This window comes from Culex pipiens, chromosome 1 (assembly GCF_016801865.2).
Source record: "Culex pipiens pallens isolate TS chromosome 1, TS_CPP_V2, whole genome shotgun sequence".
Lineage (NCBI taxonomy): Eukaryota > Metazoa > Arthropoda > Insecta > Diptera > Culicidae > Culex > Culex pipiens.
In genome coordinates this window covers 104,221,175-104,244,600 of record NC_068937.1, presented here as the reverse complement: position 1 = coordinate 104,244,600, position 23,426 = coordinate 104,221,175, and the positions used below count along the sequence as shown (strand labels likewise).

The 23,426-nt window shown below is 35.6% G+C and overlaps 1 protein-coding gene and 1 long non-coding RNA gene across 14 annotated transcripts in view; both read right to left on the bottom strand.

Annotated features, from left to right (window-relative positions):
- Nucleotides 1-23,426, bottom strand: part of LOC120426217 (putative thiamine transporter SLC35F3) — a 169,965-nt gene that overhangs the window by 19,298 nt on the left and 127,241 nt on the right. For 5 of the 13 annotated variants that reach the window (XR_008212779.1, XR_008212780.1, XM_052711651.1 and 2 more), the window contains exons 2-8: nt 22,424-22,662; nt 18,205-19,190; nt 18,009-18,137; nt 17,754-17,943; nt 17,573-17,662; nt 17,305-17,434; nt 8,281-8,310 (exon numbers count right to left, since the gene is read on the bottom strand). Coding sequence is in view for 10 of the 13 variants with exons in the window: in XM_052711651.1 (XP_052567611.1) it covers nt 8,281-8,310; nt 17,305-17,434; nt 17,573-17,662; nt 17,754-17,943; nt 18,009-18,137; nt 18,205-19,190; nt 22,424-22,511 (1,643 nt within the window). In the remaining 3 variants the exon portion in view is untranslated. Of the gene's footprint in view, nt 1-8,280; nt 8,311-11,566; nt 11,841-13,822; nt 13,893-17,304; nt 17,435-17,572; nt 17,663-17,753; nt 17,944-18,008; nt 18,138-18,204; nt 19,191-22,423; nt 22,663-23,426 lie in introns of those variants that run through there. The other 8 variants (XR_008212778.1, XM_052711650.1, XM_052711652.1 and 5 more) reach the window with 5 other exon arrangements.
- LOC128093830 (uncharacterized) overlaps nt 1-23,426 on the bottom strand; it is a 94,004-nt gene that overhangs the window by 23,301 nt on the left and 47,277 nt on the right. The window lies entirely within an intron of this gene.

Sequence of the window (23,426 nt, the reverse complement as noted above, 5' to 3'; positions counted from 1 at the left end):
TAGATGGTGGGTTTGTCCTGTTTTTAAACCATTGCATGGCAATATCTCAACAACTAAGGGTCGTATCAACAAAGTTCAAAAAAGCAAAATATAGAGAAATTTTTCAGCTCAGCTTTTCAAAAATACTTTAACTTGAAAACGGTTAACTTTATCCAAATTTTTTACTAAAGTTCTTTTTGATTTCAAATTTGATTTTACATCGAAAAATTAAGTTGAAAAATTTTTGCGACCAATATTTCGATTTTTTGAAAAAATCAGCATTGATTTAAAAATTCATAACTCGGTCAAAGATTTTTTGCACAACCTGGAAATTTCTGAAAAGTTGGCATTTTATGTACCGTCAGTGGGGGTGACTATGGGTCAAAAAACGATACACCTCTCGTAATTTCTTAATAACAAAAACAATTTAAATAACATCGAAAATCTTTCAACGTAGATTTGTTCTTAGATAGTTTACTAACATTTTCCAAAAATATGGTGGATTTTGATGAACACTACCTTAAATGCCAATAGTTTGAAAATTGACCCAATCTCACTCCTTAGAGAGGGTGACTTTGGGTCAAATGAAACTAAAATGATGCTCAAATACAAAGATATGGTAAAAACAAGACATCCAACAGTGTTTCTTGTTCGAGGGAATCGTATTGACACGCTACAATGTTTGAAATGGATATTTTCAAACATTTGGGTAGTTTTCGAGCAATTCTAACAAAAATATTAGAAAAATGAATTTTCGAGAAGTCATTTTTGACCAAAAACGTACCCCAAATTCAGACATCTGCCCAAATAAAAGGATTTGTTCTAGGAACGAGATTTTTTCAGCGAAGTCATCTTAAGATGTCACATACACAACCCTTTTAACAAAATTCAGTTTCATTGAGAATAACCTGAGAAACGGTAAAATCCGTAAAAAATCACTTTGACCCAATCTCACCCCCCAGACCCAATGTCACCCCCACTGACGGTACCCTAAAACATATCAAAAAATAAAAAAAATAAAAATAGTGTTTTTTTTGCAAATCAAGTTTTAGTGACAAAAAGTTAAATAAAAAATCACCAAAATTTTTTTACCGTGTATCATTTTTTTTCAGTGTAGTCCTTATCCATACCTACAACTTTGCCGAAGACACCAAATCGATCAAAAAATTCCTTCCAAAGATACAGATTTTCGAATTTTCATAAATCATTTTTGTATGGACAGCTGCCAAATTTGTATGGAAAATTATATGGACAAACTTATGATGCAAAATGGCTTCTTTGGGCAGCCGGATTGAAAAATACAAAAATTAAAATTCAAAAAAAAAGACCGATTTCGTAGAGAATAGCTCAGCTTATATGTCCATTAAAAAAACCATTGGAACAGTCATTTTGAAAACAGAAAGAAACAGTGTAAACTCTTATGCAAATAACCAAATGCTTAAAGTTTTTAGTTTTTAGACTATAACAAACAAACAAGCAAATTCGCACTTTTTCGTGTTTGACAGTTTGCCAAACTCGCAAACCCAGTTGCTGCAAACAAGGCAAAATGGCTGACGTCTCTGCAAACAAATGCAGGAAAACATACAGAGCAGTCAAAAAGTGAGAGTTTGTTTGTCATATTCTAATACCTGCTTTAGTTTTTGGTTTTTAGTTTTTAGTTTTTAGTTTTTAGTTTGTAGTTTGTAGTTTGTAGTTTTTAGTTTTTAGTTTTTAGTTTTTAGTTTTTAGTTTTTAGTTTTTAGTTTTTAGTTTTTAGTTTTTAGTTTTTAGTTTTTAGTTTTTAGTTTTTAGTTTTTAGTTTTTAGTTTTTAGTTTTTAGTTTTTAGTTTTTAGTTTTTAGTTTTTAGTTTTTAGTTTTTAGTTTTTAGTTTTTAGTTTTTAGTTTTTAGTTTTTAGTTTTTAGTTTTAAGTTTTAAGTTTTAAGTTTTAAGTTTTTAGTTTTTAGATTTTAGTTTTTGGTTTTTAGTTTTTAGTTTTTAGTTTTTAGTTTTTAGTTTTTAGTTTTTAGTTTTTAGTTTTTAGTTTTTAGTTTTTAGTTTTTAGTTTTTAGTTTTTAGTTTTTAGTTTTTAGTTTTTAGTTTTTAGTTTTTAGTTTTTAGTTTTTAGTTTTTAGTTTTTAGTTTTTAGTTTTTAGTTTTTAGTTTTTAGTTTTTAGTTTTTTGTTTTTAGTTTTTAGTTTTTAGTTTTTAGTTTTTAGTTTTTAGTTTTTAGTTTTTAGTTTTTAGTTTTTAGTTTTTAGTTTTTAGTTTTTAGTTTTTAGTTTTTAGTTTTTAGTTTTTAGTTTTTAGTTTTTAGTTTTTAGTTTTTAGTTTTTAGTTTTTAGTTTTTAGTTTTTAGTTTTTAGTTTTAGTTTTTAGTTTTTAGTTTTTAGTTTTTAGTTTTTAGTTTTTAGTTTTTAGTTTTTAGTTTTTAGTTTTTAGTTTTTAGTTTTTAGTTTTTAGTTTTTAGTTTTTAGTTTTTAGTTTTTAGTTTTTAGTTTTTAGTTTTTAGTTTTTAGTTTTTAGTTTTTAGTTTTTAGTTTTTAGTTTTTAGTTTTTAGTTTTTAGTTTTTAGTTTTTAGTTTTTAGTTTTTAGTTTTTAGTTTTTAGTTTTTAGTTTTTAGTTTTTAGTTTTAGTTTTTAGTTTTTAGTTTTTAGTTTTTAGTTTTTAGTTTTTAGTTTTTAGTTTTTAGTTTTTAGTTTTTAGTTTTTAGTTTTTAGTTTTTAGTTTTTAGTTTTTAGTTTTTAGTTTTTAGTTTTTAGTTTTTAGTTTTTAGTTTTTAGTTTTTAGTTTTAAGTTTTTAGTTTTTAGTTTTTAGTTTTTAGTTTTTAGTTTTTAGTTTTTAGTTTTTAGTTTTTAGTTTTTAGTTTTTAGTTTTTAGTTTTTAGTTTTTAGTTTTTAGTTTTTAGTTTTTAGTTTTTAGTTTTTAGTTTTTAGTTTTTAGTTTTTAGTTTTTAGTTTTTAGTTTTTAGTTTTTAGTTTTTAGTTTTTAGTTTTTAGTTTTTTTTAAACTACACTCTCATTTAAAATAACTTAATTTGAGGTCAAAATCTTACAATTTCAGCAAAACTCAAACAGCACAAATTATTTCGAGTAAATTCAGGTTAGACGAACAAAATTATGCGTGTTTTGTACGCTTAACAAAACATACCCATTTGCAATTTTTTTCACTTAGATTTTGTCAAAGCTATATCTATCTTAATTTGATGTTGTTTTAATTAAGTCTTTGGTTTACTAAAATTGGGGGTATTTTATTCAAAGTTTCACTAAATTTTTATCACAATCTCGCTTTGAAAATTTGAGAAATTTTATTTATTTTGTTCAGTTAATTCAATCAAAATAATTCCTATCTGAGTAAATTTTACTCAGAATTCAACTCAGAATTAAATTTTTTAGGTCAAATTGATTCCACTTCGGGGATAATTTACTCTGAATCAGGGATGGAATTATCGCAAAAAAAAATTTTCCGCTTGCGAACTTCTTCACTCGCGAAAGAGAGAGGAGGCGAAATACGCAAAACAATATCGCTACCGAACTTCTCGAAGAAAATCATTTAGAAGAAGATTTTTTTGTGAATCTCATTGTTAGAACCACCTAAATTAATGTATTTCGTTTTGTTTACAAACATTGTTCATATACGAAAAGTGACAGTGATGATGATTCTCGCATCGCTGCTCTGAATGAAAATTGCATCATTTGCAGGCCTCTAAAAATGGGTTAAAATTACCTATTTTTGAGTAAATTATTTTTATCTTAATTGTTTTGTAGGTGTTTTTAAGGATGAGATTCACATTAAATAAAAATAAGCGTGTACTTTTTATCACGATTAATTAAAAAGGCTTATAATTATGCTTAAATTTACTAATTCTCTTACATTTTAACGTCAATTACAGCGCAACCACCCTTAACTAATTTTCTCCACAGCCATCGACGGCTCAATGTCACCTCAACTAATAAAAAAAGAACAATAATTTGCAACAAAGACAAATTTATCGGATTATTAAGCTGGGCGTGCGCACACGGGCCAGGTACAACCTTCGCCTTAATATGCACTTAACCGTTCCCAAAACCTGCCAGCCTGCAGCCACCGTCAGGGGAAAACTAATCCACGGCCAATGTTAAGGTGTTGCGGCGTTTCTCTCGAAAAAATAAAAAATAAAGTGTCCCCCAAAAGTAGTAACTGCCACTGGAGGAGGAGGAGGGAGATTTATGCACACCAGTGTCAATCGAATTATGATCGTGTTCTGTTTCATATTGCACGCTACCACCTGAAGTGTTGTGGTAAAAGTTTGCGATTAAATTGCGTTCTTTTTTTGCCTGTAGACAGAGCATTGAAACGCCAAAATTGGCACGACTTGTTTGGTGGCTCTTTGAAAAAGTGATAGAGGAGAACCTGTAGTAAGGAAATGAAATGATAAGAGATAACTGACTCAAAACAAACAAGGTCATTAAATTGCAAGGTTGGTCACTTCATACAAATGAAACTATAACATTTTTTAAGACCTTCCTTATTGTATAATCTTATTTTTTAAAAGGGATGCGTGATGTTGTGCCACCCCTTTGGCTGTCAAAAAGTAATTCAAGTTGCCACCAGCAGAGGTCGCACGGTCGGGAAGTGTGACCGAAAGATAAAAGTGTCCTGCGACCTTTTCGGGCCGAGCGACAAAAGGCTTAAGTTTGGAGGGGGGAACGCCAAAAATCCGAGTCGCATGGTAATTTAATGGCGAGTTTTATGGGCCACGACAGTTTCTGTTCTTTCCTGGCTGAGGCGTGTTGGCGAAGCTGATCAAATCTTTATATTTTAAGGGAATGGTATAATTTTGGCGAAACGCCGCCCTCAAGGTTATGGTGACCAGAACTTGATTAAAATATAACACTAATCCGGGCCAGCAGAGCAAGCACTTTATTTTGCATACAAGTTTTCCGCTAATTTTCCATTTGGAAAATGCAGATTTGGTGGATTTACTTCCTAAGACTTGTCATAAGCTTAAGTGAATTTAACAGGTCACTGATTCGATAAATTGGGTTGCCAAAAATCAACTGAGTAAAACTTCCGCTTATTTTACTCTTTTGCCATGACCAAACCTCCAAAACGGTTCGTGTTCTGCTCTGTTGGGCAGATAATTAATTTAGCGTGTAATGCACGCAACAGTGCCACTGATTTTGAATGTAGAATTCAAATATAACAAAAAAAAATAAATGGAAAATTGATTCATTTTGAAACAGAACGACAATTTTTCAGCCGCACCCAACTTGACTTCCTGATTAATGATCCATAATGCAAACATCAGTTAGGTTGCTGTCAGCAAACCAGACCCCAAACAGGGCATCCATCTTCATTAGGAGGGGGTTATTTATTGGCTATGATGAGAGTCATGCGGCTGTCGCATCAACAACAACAACAGCAAAAAACATAAAAGATGCCTTTCGTCTACCGTCGTTGCGAAGAGAAAGCAAGCCTAGACGACTAGATTGCATGCGTCGCATTGCGTCGTATTTTTATTAATTTCCACGCACGGATGAGTAGCTTTTGTTGTGCAAAATTGGGTGATTGTTAGGGGTTTATGCTCTAAATCATTTCATGGATAGTTGAACGTGGTTGAACCCAGATTTTTTTGTTTCAATAATTATCGAAAAACAAGCAGATTTGCCTAAAATGGAGTTAAATTTAGCTGTCAAATTCTGAATTAAATAGTACCCATCCTGAGGGATTTTGAATAATCGGGCATAATGCAGTCGTACACATACAAATCTGAGAAAATCATTATTTTGTGATAAATTTTCGTGCGCACTCAGATCATTTTTAAAGGCGCAAGAAGAATGTGATGTTTCAGAATCAAGCAAGACTTTGCGTTTTAACCAATTTAAGTCATATCATCTTTTTTATTCTTTTTTTTCCAGCTTTTTAATGATGTTTAACAAGAAAGGAAAATAGGAAATTCTTTTTTTTATTTTGCAGATTAAAAAAATTAATCTTGCGAACATAAAAATCTATCAAAAATCAGTTTAAGCAAAAAAAAATATAATTTATTTCTGAACGATACGAACGATTTTTTTGCCACCTGTTTAAAAGTTATTTTTACTAAGATTTCGTAAAAGAGTTTTTTAAAAAGATTTTTTTTAACAGTCGAAATGTTTAGGGACCATCTATAAACCACGTGGACACTTTGAAAGCTCCTCGTGGACAATTTCCATACAAATTATTTGTATAGAGTGTGGACAATTATTTTTGGACAAAGGATTTTTTGAAAAGAAAATCGTGATTTGCGAATTCGGAAAAAATGTTCGAACATTTTTGATATAAAATTGGATTTTGAATCGGAATGCACTCAACAGAAACCGTTTTACATATAAATGATGCATTTTTAAAATTCTACTCATGTTTGCTCATATATGATAATAATATTTCTAATCAAAAGAAAATTTTCTATGAACTACAGGGCGGATTCGCTAATTCGAATGGCACTGCATTCGAATGAGCGAATCCAAATTTGCTAATTGGAACCACGTGTTCGGAAATTGTCGAACAATGGTGTTGAAGCGTCAACATCAGTTTGACAACTGGTTTTGACGCTCGAGCGCATTTTAATTCGAATACGTTCGAATTAGCGAGCATTCGAATTAGTGGACATTCGAAGTAGCGAAATTTGAATTAACGAATTCGCTCTGTAGTAACAAAAGATATTAAAAGATTTCTGGTTGTTGATATATTGCTGCTAGAAGAAAAAGAATCAAGAAAAATGAAGGTGTTCGGTTATTTTTACCCACAAAACTGGCAACACTGCCAAACTATTTTGACCCTTCCTGGATCATAGTTGGAAAACTTTTTCAATACGTTAAAATGCATCCAAAACCGTAAAATTTATTAAAATTGTTTTTGCGCACATCGGCTTTTTGTGTTAAAAAAACAAATTTTGAATGGTTAAAAAATTTATTTGTATTCAATTTTTCAAAATACAGATTGAGATACATTTTTTGTATGGGCATCGGTCAAGTTTGTATGAAGACTTGTATTGACAAACCATTTATGAAAAATGGCTTCTTTGGGCATAGCAAAGGTCTCTCAAATTTTAGGCCAAATAAAAGAAACAAGATATCGATGACCGATATTCGAGAGAATTTCTCTACACGAAAAAAACAATTTGCTAAGAATTGGGAAAAGTTTAGCCCAGACTTTTGATGGTTCCTGCAATTTTGTTTACCCTTACTCAGAATTTTCTAGAAGACAAAACCTACGATTTTAGTCATGTCATTTTTCGTTTTTTCTTCACAGAGTTTTGCCAAATTAGCGCATATTGAAAGGATTTTTATTCACTCAGGATTATAAAATTTCACTCAAAGAATATCCCTGTCAAATGGTCGAAACTAAAACTAATTTGCCGGTTTGCGGTGAAGTAAAGTTTGGCAAAATAATCTTTTTACCCACTCATCAAAACAAATTAATAACAGAGTTATTTACACTCAGATTTCGTTAAAACGCTTCTCAGAAAAATGTGTTTGGAAGTATTATTGTTACTCAGTTTTGAGTAAATTTTATTCGAGTTTGAGTAATCTTTTTTTGAAGCTTTGTTCCAAAAAAAAAGGCACCAAAAACTGAAAAAGAAGAAAATATTCAGAACTCATTCCTAAGTTAGTTCGGATTTGTCAAAATCTGAGTAAAAATAACGCTAAATTTAGTTATTTTTGATGAGCGTGTAAGATATATCAGGTTGGCTACACTCCAACATAAAATTGATCAGATTTGCTAAAAACAAAACTTTTTTTTAATGATTTCACTTGAATCTTGGAAATGCAACCCAATTTTAAGACAATGATGCTCCCAACTCCCTCGAAACAGTGTAATTTATCCCTTTGCGACAAAATGAGTTGATGCGATTTTCAATGTGAAAATTTGTGAAAGTGTGTTTGTGTTTGCTAAGCAAATACAAAAAAAGCCGAAATCTGAAAGCAGCTGACGAAGAAAAACCATGAGGCGGGAGCTTTCAAGTGGTTGTTTGTTCTGTGTGTGAATGTATTTGTGTGCGTCTGTGTACGCTGCTTATCGCAGCTTCAGCAGCCTCTCTCGCTAAGCTCGCACGCTTTAACGTGAGGCGTTTTTCAGGTTTTTTCGCTGACAATTAAAAGCTCCCCATTTTGTCGCGCCGCATTTTGTCTTAATTATGTTTGCTTTGAGTTCTAAAAGTATGCTACTCTAACTGTACGATTAAGATAAGCCGATAAAATATTTGAAGGAAAAAATGTGAGTAAAAATAAACGAGAAATTTTTAAAAAAGTAAGGATATTTGACGATATATTTTTTGTTGTTGCAAATGTTACACTCACCTCGCGTTGTGACCCAACAAGATGATATTTCTGGAAGAATAGCGAAATATATGGTTGATTTGTTATATAAGAAAACAAGATGTCACTATGGCGAAATAGACGGTTATGAGACAGACACGAGAGACAGAGAGTTTGGTTAGTTGGTTTTGCGTAATGGTTCGTCCTTTTTTGGAATGGGGATTAGGAAAACACACACAAACACGGTTGACGTTATTCTTCTTTTTAGGTTGCCAAGGTTCGGGAAGGTGCCGCTAGAAGGAGTTGGTGAGAGAAAGAGGATTTTTCAAGGTTAGTGTCACGCATTTTTTTTGCAAATTAAGATCCACAAGCACTGCTTATTTTAAATTTCAAAGTGTCAAAATTGAATTTATTTGTCAAATTTATGCTTTGAATAAACATTTTCATAAATTTCTCATGTTTATGTACATACAATTTCGTTTAAGTATCAAAATATTTCTTGCCCAATTTTGGGTCGTAACTTTTTAACTTGTTTTTAATCTGTCATATTAACACCATCTACTCAATGTTGGGTAGAACAGTTCTATCAAACTGTGAAATGAGTATTTTACATCAAACTGTCACTTGTGCACTTCTCTTTTGGGTTAGACAAATTTCAAGGTTTTAACCCATTTAATTTTTAAAGGTTTTGCTCATGTTGCCTGTGACAAAACCCAAAACTAAACGACTTGGCCTCGACAAAAGGACGCCCAGGAATTCGCCAAAATTATGCAATTTCCACTTTGATAGTGAGTCCAACGACATTCACCTGGTGAGTTCACCCTCCAAGTGAGAGTGCAAAAGCAGCCCGTTAAAAAAATGCTCAAACTTTCATAAGTAATTGTTATTTATGAGAACCAGAAACGGGGTCCCCTGGACGACCTTAGAACCAGCTTTTTTTTGGGTACATGGTGACTTCACGTGCAAATTTTTTTCGGCCGCCTGGGAAATATCGATCGAAAATTTGAAAGGGTGGCGGCGGCACGTTTCAAAGTTTGTATGACAGCGGTGGAAATTGACGAAAATGGTTGCCGTGAGTTGTTTTGTTTTTGTTTCATCGCAGTGAAGGTAATCGTTTATGGATGATGCAAAGTTTAGAGCTCGGAGAACGACGAAGGAAGCCGATGCGCTGATGGGTGGGGAATTCAATTTTATACAAGTCAAGTCATTTTAAGCGCGATGTGATGGGCACCGCGAGCTATGAGCGCAGGGACCTCGAAATTGTGGGGTGGATTGATTGAAAAAGAGGTTTCTAAATGTTGTTTGGAGTTTGAGACAATCAAGAGACTTCAATTTGAGTTAGAGGCTAGAAATGAAGATGGAATGTAAAAATTTATATGGCAAACGTGAAAATTCCCAATCAGAATTATTTTGTGTTTGCTCCAAATTAAGATTCATAACAAATAATTTGCTTCAGATACTTTTAAAAATATTAAGTTTACTAGTTTTAAACGGTATTGTTTTGAATTAAATTACCTGTTAAAACTTCACCGTGCTGAACCATTATTATAGTGCTAATAAATAGTCACTTTCAATAAACATTGTAACCACAGAGAACAGATGTATATCATTGAACAAACAGCATTGAAAAACGTGTGTAAAAATTCAAACCAAAATACGTTGAAAAGAGCTAGGGTGTGCACCATCCGCCTAGATAGCGCCACTTCCAAAATCATGATGGCCTACAGTAGCAGAACGTTGGACCATCTAATCACTGCATAAAACATTCCGTACGAACGACATCAGACCAATGTCTGACTGCCCTTCATCAGAGGGTTGTAATTTTACGCGCCAAAGAAGGTAAACAAAACTAAATCGGACATAACATGTGTAAAGGGACTATTTTAAGTTGTCGCTTGAAAAATCATTTTTGAATGAATTTTCTGTTATGTTTTCGTTAATGTTAATGCATTTTTGCATTATTTTTAGTCAACTGGAATTATACAGAAGTGAATTTTATATTTAAACGAGAATAACATTTATTTTCTTTCGAAATTATTTAGCCTTTTTAATTGTTAAGTCAAGTATTCTCAGCCGCGACGGTGGCGCCGCCAAGCGTATCCTGCACACTCTAACTTCTTTGATGCAAGATTGTATGCAACGCATTTTTTTAGTTTACACGGTTTACACACAAGTTAGAACCAAGATGTGTATCTGTTCTCTGTGTTGTAACCACACTGAACATGTGATTGGTTGAATTTATCAAAAGATGAATAAACTCATTTAAGCGTACTGAGCTCTTACAAACAGCTGTCATGTTCCAAAACTTCCATTTATATTTTTGAACCTTCTGTTGGTTTTTAATGTAATAAAAATATTCAAAAATTCAAAATTTCAGTTCATTTTATTACTCATTTAACCTTAAATATTAAACATTCAGCCAAGGATAGAAAATGAATTCATTTAAAATTTGACTGAATTAAATTTTAATTAAATTGAATTAAAATAATGCCATGGAAAAAATTGGTAAAAATTTTCCAATTGTCAAAGCCATATTAAAAAAATGGGTTATGAAAATGGGTAAAAATTTTCCAATAGTTCAATTAAAATGCAACAATGAAAAAATGATAACATATTTGGTTAGGACAATAAAGTTGGAATATCACATAAATAATTCGATCAATGATTGAATGATTTTCCATGTGCCGTAACTTGAGTTGTTGTTGTCTTTCTCTATAACATTCCCAATATAATCTTTCAATAGCAATTTTCAACCTTTGTTTTGGAAATGTTATTATTTTTTCCGATGGTCACGATTTTCTAACAACAAAATCAGATATTTTAACAGGACCTGTTAATGAAATGACCTCCGTTTTGTTTTAAGGAATTCTAGTCAAAGATTTACCAACACATTCAAAGTATGTTTACATGGCAGCTGTGGGTTTGTTTGCATCAGATTTGCTATCTCTTTCTAGCAATAGTTTTTTGTCAGGCGACATCTAGCTGTTTTTTTTTTGACTGACCGTCCGATATGTCAGCCAACATATTTCGCAGGGCTGCGACAGCTCGAGCTTGATCATTGCCCAGTTAACTCAATCCAAATTCTGAAACGAAATCTAATTAGAATCGTATGCAAATTCCGTTTCAAACGCAACAACCGGTTCCGTGTTCGAACCGATGGTTGCGTTTGAAACAGAATTTGTGTACAGAATTTGGATATATTTGACTGGGTGTTTGCATCAGGAAACTGTGACGAGGAGTTCGACATTTTTGGGTTAAATTATATTTTATTCAATGGGCCTAGAAATGGACCCACATTTAGGTAAATATCTACAAAGTCATTAATTTGTTATGGTATATTTAACTTGTAATGTTTGTTGCAGTAGTAATTACGCTTAATTTTACAGTGCTTGCGATCTCAGGGTTTGGTTAGAATTGCGGGCAAACGTCACAGGAACGATCAGCGTTCACACAGGGATGCTGGGAGTAGGTTTGTAGTGGGGATGCGAAGGACGTCCAACGGTCGCCGGTTGTGACAAATATTTATTGCTTGTGTTTCATATGTGCCTGTTTTGAGTAAGTTAGTATATAGTTAGCTGTTTGGTGGCCAATCAATCATCAAACTGAACAAACTGGGAAAAAAACTTAACCAAAAAAACAGAAGAAAACCAAGTTGGTTAAACGTAACTCAAGAGCAACAACTGAACAAAACAAAAAAAGGAGGACAAAAACAGAAGCAACAACAAAAAATGTGTCACATTAACAATCAACCAACAGAGAACAATAAAAAAGAAACTAAAAAAGGGAAACAAATTCATATATACAAAGCCATAGTGCATGTTAGGGTTAGTTGAGAGAGTCGAGCTCTTGCAAGGTTGACAGAAATGATCATTTACTAATTTGGAGGGGGGACACAGCGGGTAACAGGACAAAACAAGAGTCAAAACTTGTTTCGATATGGTTACTAGTAGTTTTACTGATCGGCTCTAATGTAGAAGGAGACAACTTAGAGGAGGTAGGGTGGAAGGAGCTGGTTACCTCTTAATAGAGTAGTTGAAACAGGGTTTAGGCTTCCAGTTGGGAAGGGTCAAGATTAACAATTCGGAGCGATACTGATTTAGAGAGAAAGGCGATTTTTGAATTTTAGAAATAAAATAAAAACGCAATACCTACGGTGGTGGGCAACTTTGTTTTGCTCTACAGCATTCGCTTTGGTTGGCGAAAAAAGAGTCCGGAGGGGTTCTTTTTTTGTTTTGGGTATAAATTTGAGTAAATACAGAGAAGTAAAAACGGCGAAAACCAATTGAACGAGAGATTTCTACTGAATTGACACTATCTACGTTTAAATGGTTGCCTAAAAGTTAGCCTAAGTAACTGACAAAGACGAATGACTAACTAAGTAACAAAAAATAATACCTAATTCTTGAAGAATGACAGTGATGACGATGAGGTTTTGTTCATTTCAACCAATTTCAAAAGCTTTGTGTTGATTATGCACAAAATAAAAGATACAAAAACACGTAAACACGTGCATCCAAAATAATCCAAAATTGTAAGAATGAACACAAATTTCGTAAAAAAAACAACTTTCTCAAAAGAAGTAGTTACCCAATGTAGGTAGGTTAACTTTGGGGAAATTTGAGTTATATTAGCCCAAGTTTGCGTTATTAAATATAAGCGTGTAGTACACGCACATTTAAAATCACTCAGTTTTTGTCTAAACATAATCTACTCTGAAATGAGTAGTAATTGAGGTAACTGTCAGATTATGGTAAATTTCACCTAGAATTCATCAAAAAATTAGTGAAATTCACCCAGAGCTGAGTTAAATTCACCCTAATCTGAAAATTGCCCCATTAACTTATGTCCGAGTATGTTCGGTTTTGTTAGAAAACTGGATGATTTAAACTGAGAGCGTAGAATGCAATTCCTTGAGCTGCTCAAATATCTCATTGTCGTCACTGTTTTTAGGAAAAAGTTTCTAAAACTATCTAAAACATCTAAAAGCAACTCGATTTGAAGAAAACTTCCAAGAACAAATTACAGAAACGGTTCATTGCTGAGCTGCGCTCGATTTTTGGCGTCAAATACGACCACTATTTGTTTCTTTACCCTACATATTGGTGCTGTTGTTCAAATTTGGTCAACTAAAATCTACAAATTCGGTTGAAACTGTAACCAATTCGATTGAAACTAAACGAAAATTACACTAGGAAGGAAATGCTATTGGAAAATAACGGAAATTTAGCTTAATTTTGATTTGACAGATTTGGAGGTGAAGGAAGGTAAGAAGAAGAAAGGAGGATTTTTGCTTCACTCCATGTACCATCTAAACGTGTGTGTTGGAGGTAAAACAATTACTTGTGATGATGAAGAATCTGGCTACACTGGTTTACAAAAGTTTTCCCATTCGAGAAAGGGGACAGAGACTCAGAGTTACAGAAAGTGTTAAACGAGAAACAGGACAGAGCGAAAGAGTACGTGTCAAACAGAAGGGGTTACTTTTTATGCAACGGAAAACGGGGAATCACTTCAGTTTGGGGAGTACTTTTGTTTTATTTGTTTTGGGTTATAATATAAAAGATTTGCAATGAAATTTTCCTACCGAATTTTCGTAATCATTATCAGCGGAATCGTAACAACATTGGTTTCTTAGCAATGCACGACCAGTTTTTCTGTAATTTTGGGGGAACACAAACACAATTGAGTTGGTTTTTAGTGGCTTCGGATGGCGGCGTATGAGAAATCAATTTAGGGGTTGGGGTTATTTTATGTACGATTTGATCTGTTGATGTTGGGTGGACAGAAGGTAGTCTGAGTTTGTTTCGTTTTTTGTTTGCTTTATCACTAAAGGTAACGAGAAGGCATATTGGTGGAAGCGAAAAAAACGAAGCAAAAGAGTTTAAAAAATTGATGAAATCAATAACAAAGAAGAAACGTTAACTTCAAGAGAAAAAAAATACTAACATTTCATATGATAAGCTATAGAAATATTGCTGAACAAACAGTCGTTGGCAACCCAAAACTAAAAATAATTTCAATGAAAATCAACTCGATTTGGGTGATCTTAAATTCAGGTGAATCTGTTATATTTTTCAGTATTAAACGAATTCAGGAAAAAACAAATTTCAGGCTTTTTTTTATTTTAGGCCACCTAAAATTTTGGTAAGTTGATCTCAAAATAAAATCGTTATTCTAAGAGCTGTAGAAAGCTTAATTTATACTCAATTTTGAGTGAACCAAACATTCAATGAAATAAACATTTAAAAAAATCAAAGATGAGTTTCACGATGTTCCTTCCTGCCGTTTTTTAGTATGTTCAGTTTTGACTTATTTTGCCTGATTTTGGATGAGAGTGTGAGTAGATTCGCTTGGTGTGCAGTAAGTATAACTTTCAAAAACGCTCATTGAACATTGTTTTCAAAAATGTAAAAGTGAAAACTAATTTAGAAGATTTTTGTTTAGGGTAATTTTTTTACATGAATTATAGAAATTTTGTATAATTTTCCATCAATTCTATGAAAAGTTCTCTTAAATTTGACATTTCAGTCTAAATACACTTATGAAAATTTTTGTGTTAGACGAATCAGAGAGTGTAAGCAAGTTCGAATTTAACGAATAATAAGTTTTTACACACTTGTTTCTAATAACTCATTTCTGAGTAATTTTCAAGAGGTGTTTTGATTTCACTCATTTCTGGTTGAAGTCTTCTCAGAATCCTGGTTGAAATCACTAAAAACGTGTTAAATTCGCTTAGAAATGAAAAAACAAAACTTTCAAAACTCATTCCTGAGAAGGTTTGCCTAAATTTGAGTGAAAAAAAAAAACTCAGAAATGGTTAATTTGAAACGAACGTGTATGATCTATTTCAGCACGCTCAATGAAAATAATCCTAATTAATGAATATATAGTTATTTTTGGATTATCGTGCCTTTAAATTTTTAGCACACAGCTTTAAAAGATTAATTGCTGAGGGTGATTTGTTTATGGTTGACTGCTTTTATGGTGTAATTTTACCTAAATTAATAAAGAAAATTAGCAATTACATCTTAAAACTAAATTATCACAATTTTTGAGTCATTAGTACACATTTTTTCTGACAAAAAATTTGTCCATGGTAATATTACCATGATTTTTTTACTGTGCGCGCCTAATTAAAGAAATTCAAATAAAAATGCCTTTTTTATGAGAAAGTTTGGGTTAGACGAAATCTGAGAGAGTAAGCAAATTCAGGTTTGACGAATAAGTTTTCTTTTCACTCATTTCTGGATCAATTTTTATCAGAATTCTGATATAAATCACAAAAAAAAACTTGTAAAATTCACTCTAAAATAAGCTACTTTTTAGTTTATAGTGATTCATACCAGAATCCTGAGAAAAAATCACCAAAATGAGTTAAAAGAAAACTTTCAAAACTCATTCCTGAGAAGGTTCACTTTTGGTTAAATCTGAGCGAACATAACTCAGAAATAAATAATTTAAAATAAGCGTGTTTGTTAAAGATTCCTTTTATAACGAAAAATGAGTGATTTTGGCTTATCGTGTATTTAGATTTTCCCATAATATCGCTACCGGTTAGCGGGTATTGGATTTGACCACACACACATCGTGTATTTAGATTTTTTGAACACACGTTTAAAATATTTTAATTTGTATAGGTTGAAGTTCTAATGGTTAACCTCTTTCAATATGTAATTTCACCGCAGTTTATGTAGAAAGTTGCAGCCTACGGGATTCAAACCCAGCACCAATAGAGAGGACAAGCGCCTTAGCCCGCTCGGCTATCAGACCGAAGAAGTGTTGGAAGGTTAAACGCATATAAGAGCCTGATATTTGGTCAAGTAGGTTTTCCTTAGTGATGGGCTACATATTGCTGGGTGTATTATTACATCATTAAATTTTTCATCCAGGCCTTTTACACGCAGTATTTTGTGCTGTGTTCATTCAACTTAAGTTGTTTAAAGTCACGTTAATAAAATTAACAACAACGTTCAACTAAAGGCAATGCAAAATGCTTTTTTTGTATTTGCACTCAAAATAATTATCAACAACCAAACTTTTTCTAATGTTTCAGATTTGCTTGATTAACAGTCTGGACCCGAAGCCTGATTTTTCTGTTACATTCTTATTGGAATTCCATATAAACTGTAACGGGGATTGCAGGCTCCGGGTCCTGACTATTAAATGCAAATGATTGAGAATGTGCGTATATGTAACTATTAAGATTTTTTTTAAAATCCTAGAAATATTTATTTTTACTCAAATAACTATAAACATGTAGAAACTACATGAAAATATACTTTTTTTGTAAGTAATTCGAATAATTTTTCTAAAAAAATGATTATAACATGTAAAATAATATATTATATATAATATTGTTATTATTAAATGAGTTACTTTAGCGTGTAGGTTTAGCTTACATAAATAAGTTTGTTTCTTCGTCAATATGTTTTTTTTTTCGAAATAAGTAATTAAAGAACCTTGCCAACGACCTTATAAATTATATCAGAAACAAAAGATATCGAAAACAACGGAACCAGAAGTAATGCATTCAAAGAAACACATTCAAGCGTTCAATTAATGGTGAAAACAAGTAATTTAAGCAGAGATAATTATCGTTCTGGGCAGTTTTGTCAAAGCACGTCATTCGGATGCACTGCGCGGCAAACTGAACTTTTATTTGAAACGAAATATCTAATAGAACGAGGTCGAACGGATGCAATCAAGACGAAACTCAGAGTAACGATACAAAGAAATCAAAAGGAAATTGTTAACGATTTTGGTTCCTCTGCAATCGATATGTATCCGGTTCAATTGAAACGAAGAGTAAAGCACTAATTGATGATATTGAATTAATTTTGAAGGATGTTCGACTGCTAATCAGATCCATAAGTTGGAGCTTTCTAAAGTAAATTGGATTCTTAAGCAGTTGTTTGTCGTATGTTCTTTTTTTTTTCGTGGGGAAAAATATTCACATCAGAGAGTTGAGTTCGATCAGTTCGTGTGTTGTTTGTTTGCCGGAGGTGATCTTTGCCTTGTTTTAGTTTATTTATCCTAAATTCCGAAAGCGCTGTGCCACGGACTTACCTGAGCAGCCGGGTTATGTAGTCGGGCCAGTTGTCGGGGAACATGACCAGGAAGAAGCCGACGGCTATTAATATAATACCCGCCAGCTTCATTCCGGCAAAGTGCGCACCGTACAGCACGATGTCTAGCGCTAGGGTGGAGGGAAAATAGAAAGGTTTGTTTGTTTTTTTATTAGGTTTTGTGTGAAAGTGGTAAAATTCCCAACAGATGGCAGCACTCAGAATTGCTGAAGTCGCGTCAAACATTGCATGCAAGTAGCAACAATTACCTGCTGACACTGGCACTGCCGTGATTAAACCTAGTGTAACGAACATGTTGTACGTAACGGCGCTGCTAAACTGCGTCAAGATGTGGAAAACTGAAATCGAGATAAGAAAGATACCGAGTTCCGCAAGTAAACAGCCAATTAGGATCTCGATTCGGTTTCGTTCAATGCGTCCCATGCTCACCTAGCAGCAGTATGCTGGCCATTAGCAGCACGATCCACGGCAGCGGCTCCCAGGGCATCACTTCGGCCCCGGTAAAGTACAGCGCGATGCACACCGGCCACAGAATGGCCGCGTTCAGGAAGCCAATGATGGAGAAGGTGAACGCAATTTGGCCGACCGGCGGGTCGCCCATCACCTTGCGGAACATCACCTAATGATAAAAATGACAAAGATCAGGTTATCTCCTCAACCAAGATTTGACAGATAGGGTGGTACCTTAAACACGGCGTACCCGGCAGCGGCCAGTGCTGCCAGCACGACTCCACCCAGCGTTGGGCTACCCGTAATTCCGTCCATGTAGGCCAGCAGCGCGATCCCCGTGTCACACAGGATGACAGCTACGATCTGTCAAGAATAAAAATGACAGCTCAGCAACAATGTTGCCAAAACGGCACGCTCCTCTTAAACTCACCCTAACTCCGACAAACTGCTCCTGCAGGATGACCCACGCCAGTAGGTACACGCAGGCCACGTTCGTCGCAAACAGGGCCATCACGTCCGTAGCCAGCAAGGCCTTCAACGATAACGCATACAGATACGTCGTCAGCAGCCACAGGATGCAGAACGTCAGACATCTGTTCAGAAACCGTCCAATCGTGAAGCCCCGATCCCGGAACCCCCGCAGGATCTCGCCCAGAATTTCGCCCGTTCCGTCGCACTTCTTGATCGCCACCCGACCCAAGATGTAGATCGGAAAGAACAGAATGGCAAAGTTGGTGCAGAACCAAGAAGCAAAAAACGGTGCGTTGAAGATGTGACCCGGATTGAGCGGAACCACCCGGTCCGACGTCACAATCGGCTTCGTCGTAGACGGCATAAACGAAGTCGTCGGACCGAACCCGTGCACGATCATCGCCGAGGACGAGTTCAGCGGGTTGTGTCCGACCGGCGCATCGGCCGCCGCTACCGTCAAAATGCTCTCACTGTCCGTGATGAACGCCGTCAGATGGGGCGGCAACGTCGATGCGTACGCGTTCCGCCGGAGGTACAAAAACTTGATGCAGTGCGTCGCGCCGACCCACGAAGCCGTCACCAGGATCGTGACGCAAACCCCGAAGTACATCTTCTGGGCCAGTTCCGAGCAGCACGAGGCGCGGCACGCCTTCAGCCGGGACGTCGGTGGCGTCGGAGTTCCCGGCACGGCTCCGGCGCCACCACCTGGTCCGCTGCCACCACTGCTGTTGCCCATCAAGCCGCCTCCGCCACCTCCCAACCCGAGAGCGCCAAGCCCGAGGACTCCGCCGTGGCCGGAGGTGGGCGTGTCGCAGCCCATCCCCGTCACGGTCACCCCGATCAGGCTGTCCTGGCCGTCGTGCTGGCTCGAGGTCACCGAGTCCGAGTGCGTGATCTGTGGCACATTGTTGGTGAACCCACCGAAGGGTCCGTTTGGCGAGTCTCCTGCGGAATCAGAGGAAAAGAGAAAAAACGATGATTTTGAAGTCAGAGCTGTGGAGTCAGTGACAGCATATGAACTTTCTAGTCGAGGTTAAAATCGGAGAGGTCGGAACATTTTAAAAACTCCAAGTTAGAATTGTTGTCAAAGTCAAGCTGGAGTCAGGGTCGGAATCGGAGAAGTTTAACTTTGTTGGGAGTCTGAACTTTTTGAAATTCCAAAATCGGATTTTGAGGCGCCAAAAAAGAAGAGTCTTCAAATCCTAAGAAGAGTCCGGAAGAAAAAAAATCTAATTATTCGCTCTACAGCATTGCCTTGGCGTTCTCGATTGCGAGATTCCTACTCGAAACTAGGTGTCCGAAGGCTTGATTGTTGAGGCAATTGCAAACCTTTTTTAAAACCTAAGCTTCCATCCACCCCGGGATTCAAACTGACGACTGTTGGATTGTTAGCTCAACTGCCTACAAGCTACTCCACCGAGACAGGACCCAGGGAGACGACTCCTACAGCTGGATTGAGCTAACGACATAACCTCTAGGTTAGACCGGGGCCAACATTTACTTCCCCGTCCGACGAAAGACGTGATCAGACAAATCTCGTCTCAAAAAATTTCACCGGGACCTTCTGGGATCGAACCCAGACCGACTTGGTGAGAGGCAACCGCGCTTACCACTACACCACGGGTCCCGGAATGTCCGAAAGAGTTTAAGCGAAAAATTTGGAAAAGCTGATCGGACTTGACTTGTAATCGGAGTGACCGAAGGTATAGTCAGGGAGGGATTTGAAGGTTTATTCGGCCTTATTTCAACTGCTTTGTTGTCGGAGTTGGGTTGGAAAGGGCTATTTTAAATCTCAGAGTCGGAATTAGAGCCCCCAAATAATGAGAAGTTTGAGTCTCTTATTCCTGAGACTGCTGGAGCTAGAGTCGACAAATTTTAAACAACCTAGTTGCTAGACTTGGATTTAATGAAGAGAACACTCGGAGAGCACAGAGTCGGATTTCAAATTTCCAAATCCGGAAAAGTCGGAGCGAAAATCTGGAAAAGCTGAAATCAGAGTAGGAATCGGAGTCGTCCAGAAAATTAATAGACTGAACAATTATGCATTCGGAGTTGAAATCCGAGGTGTCGGAACTTTTTGAGAACTCTAAATAAGAATTGTATTCGGAGTTACCGAAGCTAGAGTCAGGGTCGGAATAGTAGCACTGACGCACTGACGCGCCACCCCGAATTCAAACTTGACCGCAATTTACTATCTTCCTTCTCACTCACACTAAGCGATCAGCGATTGTCAAACAGACGATTTGACAGATGCGCAGCTGCAGTTGCTGAGAAACTTTCTGGAACAACAAATGAAAATGGGAGAAAACATATTGGAACCTAAAAACTTTTGCGAATTCTGAACTTCTAAATGGTGAATATTTTGCAAATCATGCATTATTTAATGGGAAATGAGGCAACAAATTGCTTTAAACTTCCAGATTAGGCTTGTTTTAGACTTTTCATAACATTTCGATTTCAAATCTTATCCGCCCTTTTCACATGTTGTTCCAGAATTCTTCACAGCAAGGAAACAGCTCACGTGACAAAACGTCAAACTTGAATTCTGACAAACGCCGAAGAAGAGAATAGTACAAAGAAAAAGAAACAGTATGCGGTCGAAAATGATCGACAAATTCGCGCGGTGGGACACGAACAAGGTTCGACCAGCCCCCTGGCACCAGCCATGCCAGATATACAGATAAATCTGTATTATACTGATTTTTCGATCCCAAAAATCACAAAAATCTGTATTTTCAGATTTTTTAAAAATGATTCAATATATTTTTTTAGAGATTTGGTAATTAACCTATACTTTAATATGATTAAAAAGCCTAAATCTGCTGTTAAAAATTTAAAAAAACTCTTCTATGGCTTCGATTTTGACATGATACAGATATAATACAGATTTATTTTTAAGAAAATACAGATTTTCCATAAAATAATCTGGCATCGTTGCCTGGCACCACTGTAACTGTCTAGAACGTTTGACAGTCACCAAAACCTCGAAGAGCCCACGCATTAGTATGTGTGAAGAGCCCACCATAAACAAAGCATTGGATAGAGTATGTGCATTAGTATGTGTGAAGAGCCCACCATCAACAAAGCTTTGAATGAATTAGTATTGGTGTCTTGTGATTATTTACATGAAAATAAGGAAATGGCGAGCGCGAAAAAGTTTAACCAAAAATAACATTTTTGTGTAAATTTATTGACGGTTTACGGTTACACCCTTTTGAAAAAATACTAAAAACATATTAAATTAATAGACGTTTAAGAAATTCAAAAGATAAACAAATATTTAAATATTTGAAAGACTTCTGTAGTTGAGTAATTAAATTACATATTTAAAAAAAAAAAAAAAGTTAAGAAGCTGCTTTTTTCTGGTGTCATCTAGTATCCTTGGAAACGAACTTGATTTTCAATAAATGTGAATCGAAGATTTTTTTTTAACTTTCATTTTTTAAAGGGTTAAAATGGATGAAAATAAACATTTTTATGCATGTTTCTATTGTGAAATTGTCTCAGGAACACGAATATGATAAAATTATCACCGGAAAATTTGATCTAAGGGGTCCCCCGAGCAAAAATTTACAACCAAAAAATTCACTAAAAGTAAAAGTGTCTATTTAATATGTTAAACTGCCTTACCCAAAGCGTTCTCAGTCTCAGATGGTAGTCCCAGATGTCCCCTACAAGCTGCAGGTCGAACCGAGTTGATATCTGGATGGAACACTTTTTTATTTGAGTTTGAAAATTATGCTATTTTTCACTAAAATGCCAATAACTCCCTTTAGATTTAACCAATTGGGATGCTCTACCCTGCATTTTGTTGCATTTTTTAAGCCCTTTCAGATGCATTTTGAATTTTGAAATTAAATTGAATTTTGCCTAAGTTATAGCCTTTTTAAGATTTTTGACGTTTTTGAACCTTTAAACATTGTGTCCCGATTTGCCCCACTTCCCGTTGACCTAGAGTGCTCATATTTTGGCCAGATGCTAGTTTCATATGTACAAACAACCCTTGAAAATTTCAGGCAGATTGGTGAGGTCCAAACGACATCCCATACAAAGGGGTATGCCCTGTTCGTGGACTCGCTCTTAAATTAAAAAAAACCCTCAAAATGGATCACCGCCGAATAAAAAGTGCATTTCCACACACTACAAGCTACAATTCCCCGCTTCAACTCAACTCTCACCTGTCACAACGACGGAGGGGGCGCGAACACGTTTCGGGTTGAAAATGGCCGGTATTTCGCTGTCACGCGTCATGATGTTATCGATCATGTTGTTGCTCCGTCGTCACCGTCACCACCACCACTACCGATGGGGACGACGTCTTCTTCCTCTTCTGCTTCTTTTGTTGGTTGGTTGACGTTAATTGCTTCTATTACTACCGGTGGCCGTTCCATGGTCCATGTTTGCGGCTCTAGAACACCTGTAAGAGTTTGGAGAGGAAGAAAAAGGTGGGAATTAAACATAAAATCAAAGTCACAATCAGAAAGGCGGATACACGCGCGGCCTGAAAGGGAGCAACTTGAGGCCCATTTTTGGCTGGGCGATGGTCAATCACGCAGAGTCTAGAGAGGAGAACGGTCTAGATCCGTTTCGAGCAAGGGGTAATTCCAAGAGATTAGCTTGCTGAGACACTTCCGTGAGTTGTTGTGAAATAGGGTTTATGGCACACGTGTTTCTATTCTCGATAAAACAAGCCGAAACGTCAATTTAACAGGTTTAGAATATCAATCTTCAATCACAGACAACAGACGTTTTGGCTCGATACCACCTTGTGTAAAAGCTTGCAACGGTTTTATTAAGAATGGCAAGCCGTTTGTGGCGCTGCCGTCGCATAGGAGATTTGACATCTCTCCCGCGCTGCTCTCAAGTTTAAACAACAACATTGAAAAGCACGTGGTTGGGCGCATTGTCATTCTCATCAAAATGTTCATGCCTCTTTTTCGTCGAGAAAATTGATGTGTAGACTAAAAATAGTTTTGAAATGTCGAAGGTAATTATTTTGATAATCGCTTCAGACTTTAAGTTAAATTCAGAGCAAAAAAGTCAATTTATAAAAAAAACTTAGCATCATAAAAATCATGTTGGTGAGAATCAGAATGCGGCTCCTGCAAAGGCTGCGGTGCACTGCAGTCTACATTCAGGCTTAATCTAGCAAGTGGCAATAGACTACGAGATAGCGTTAGT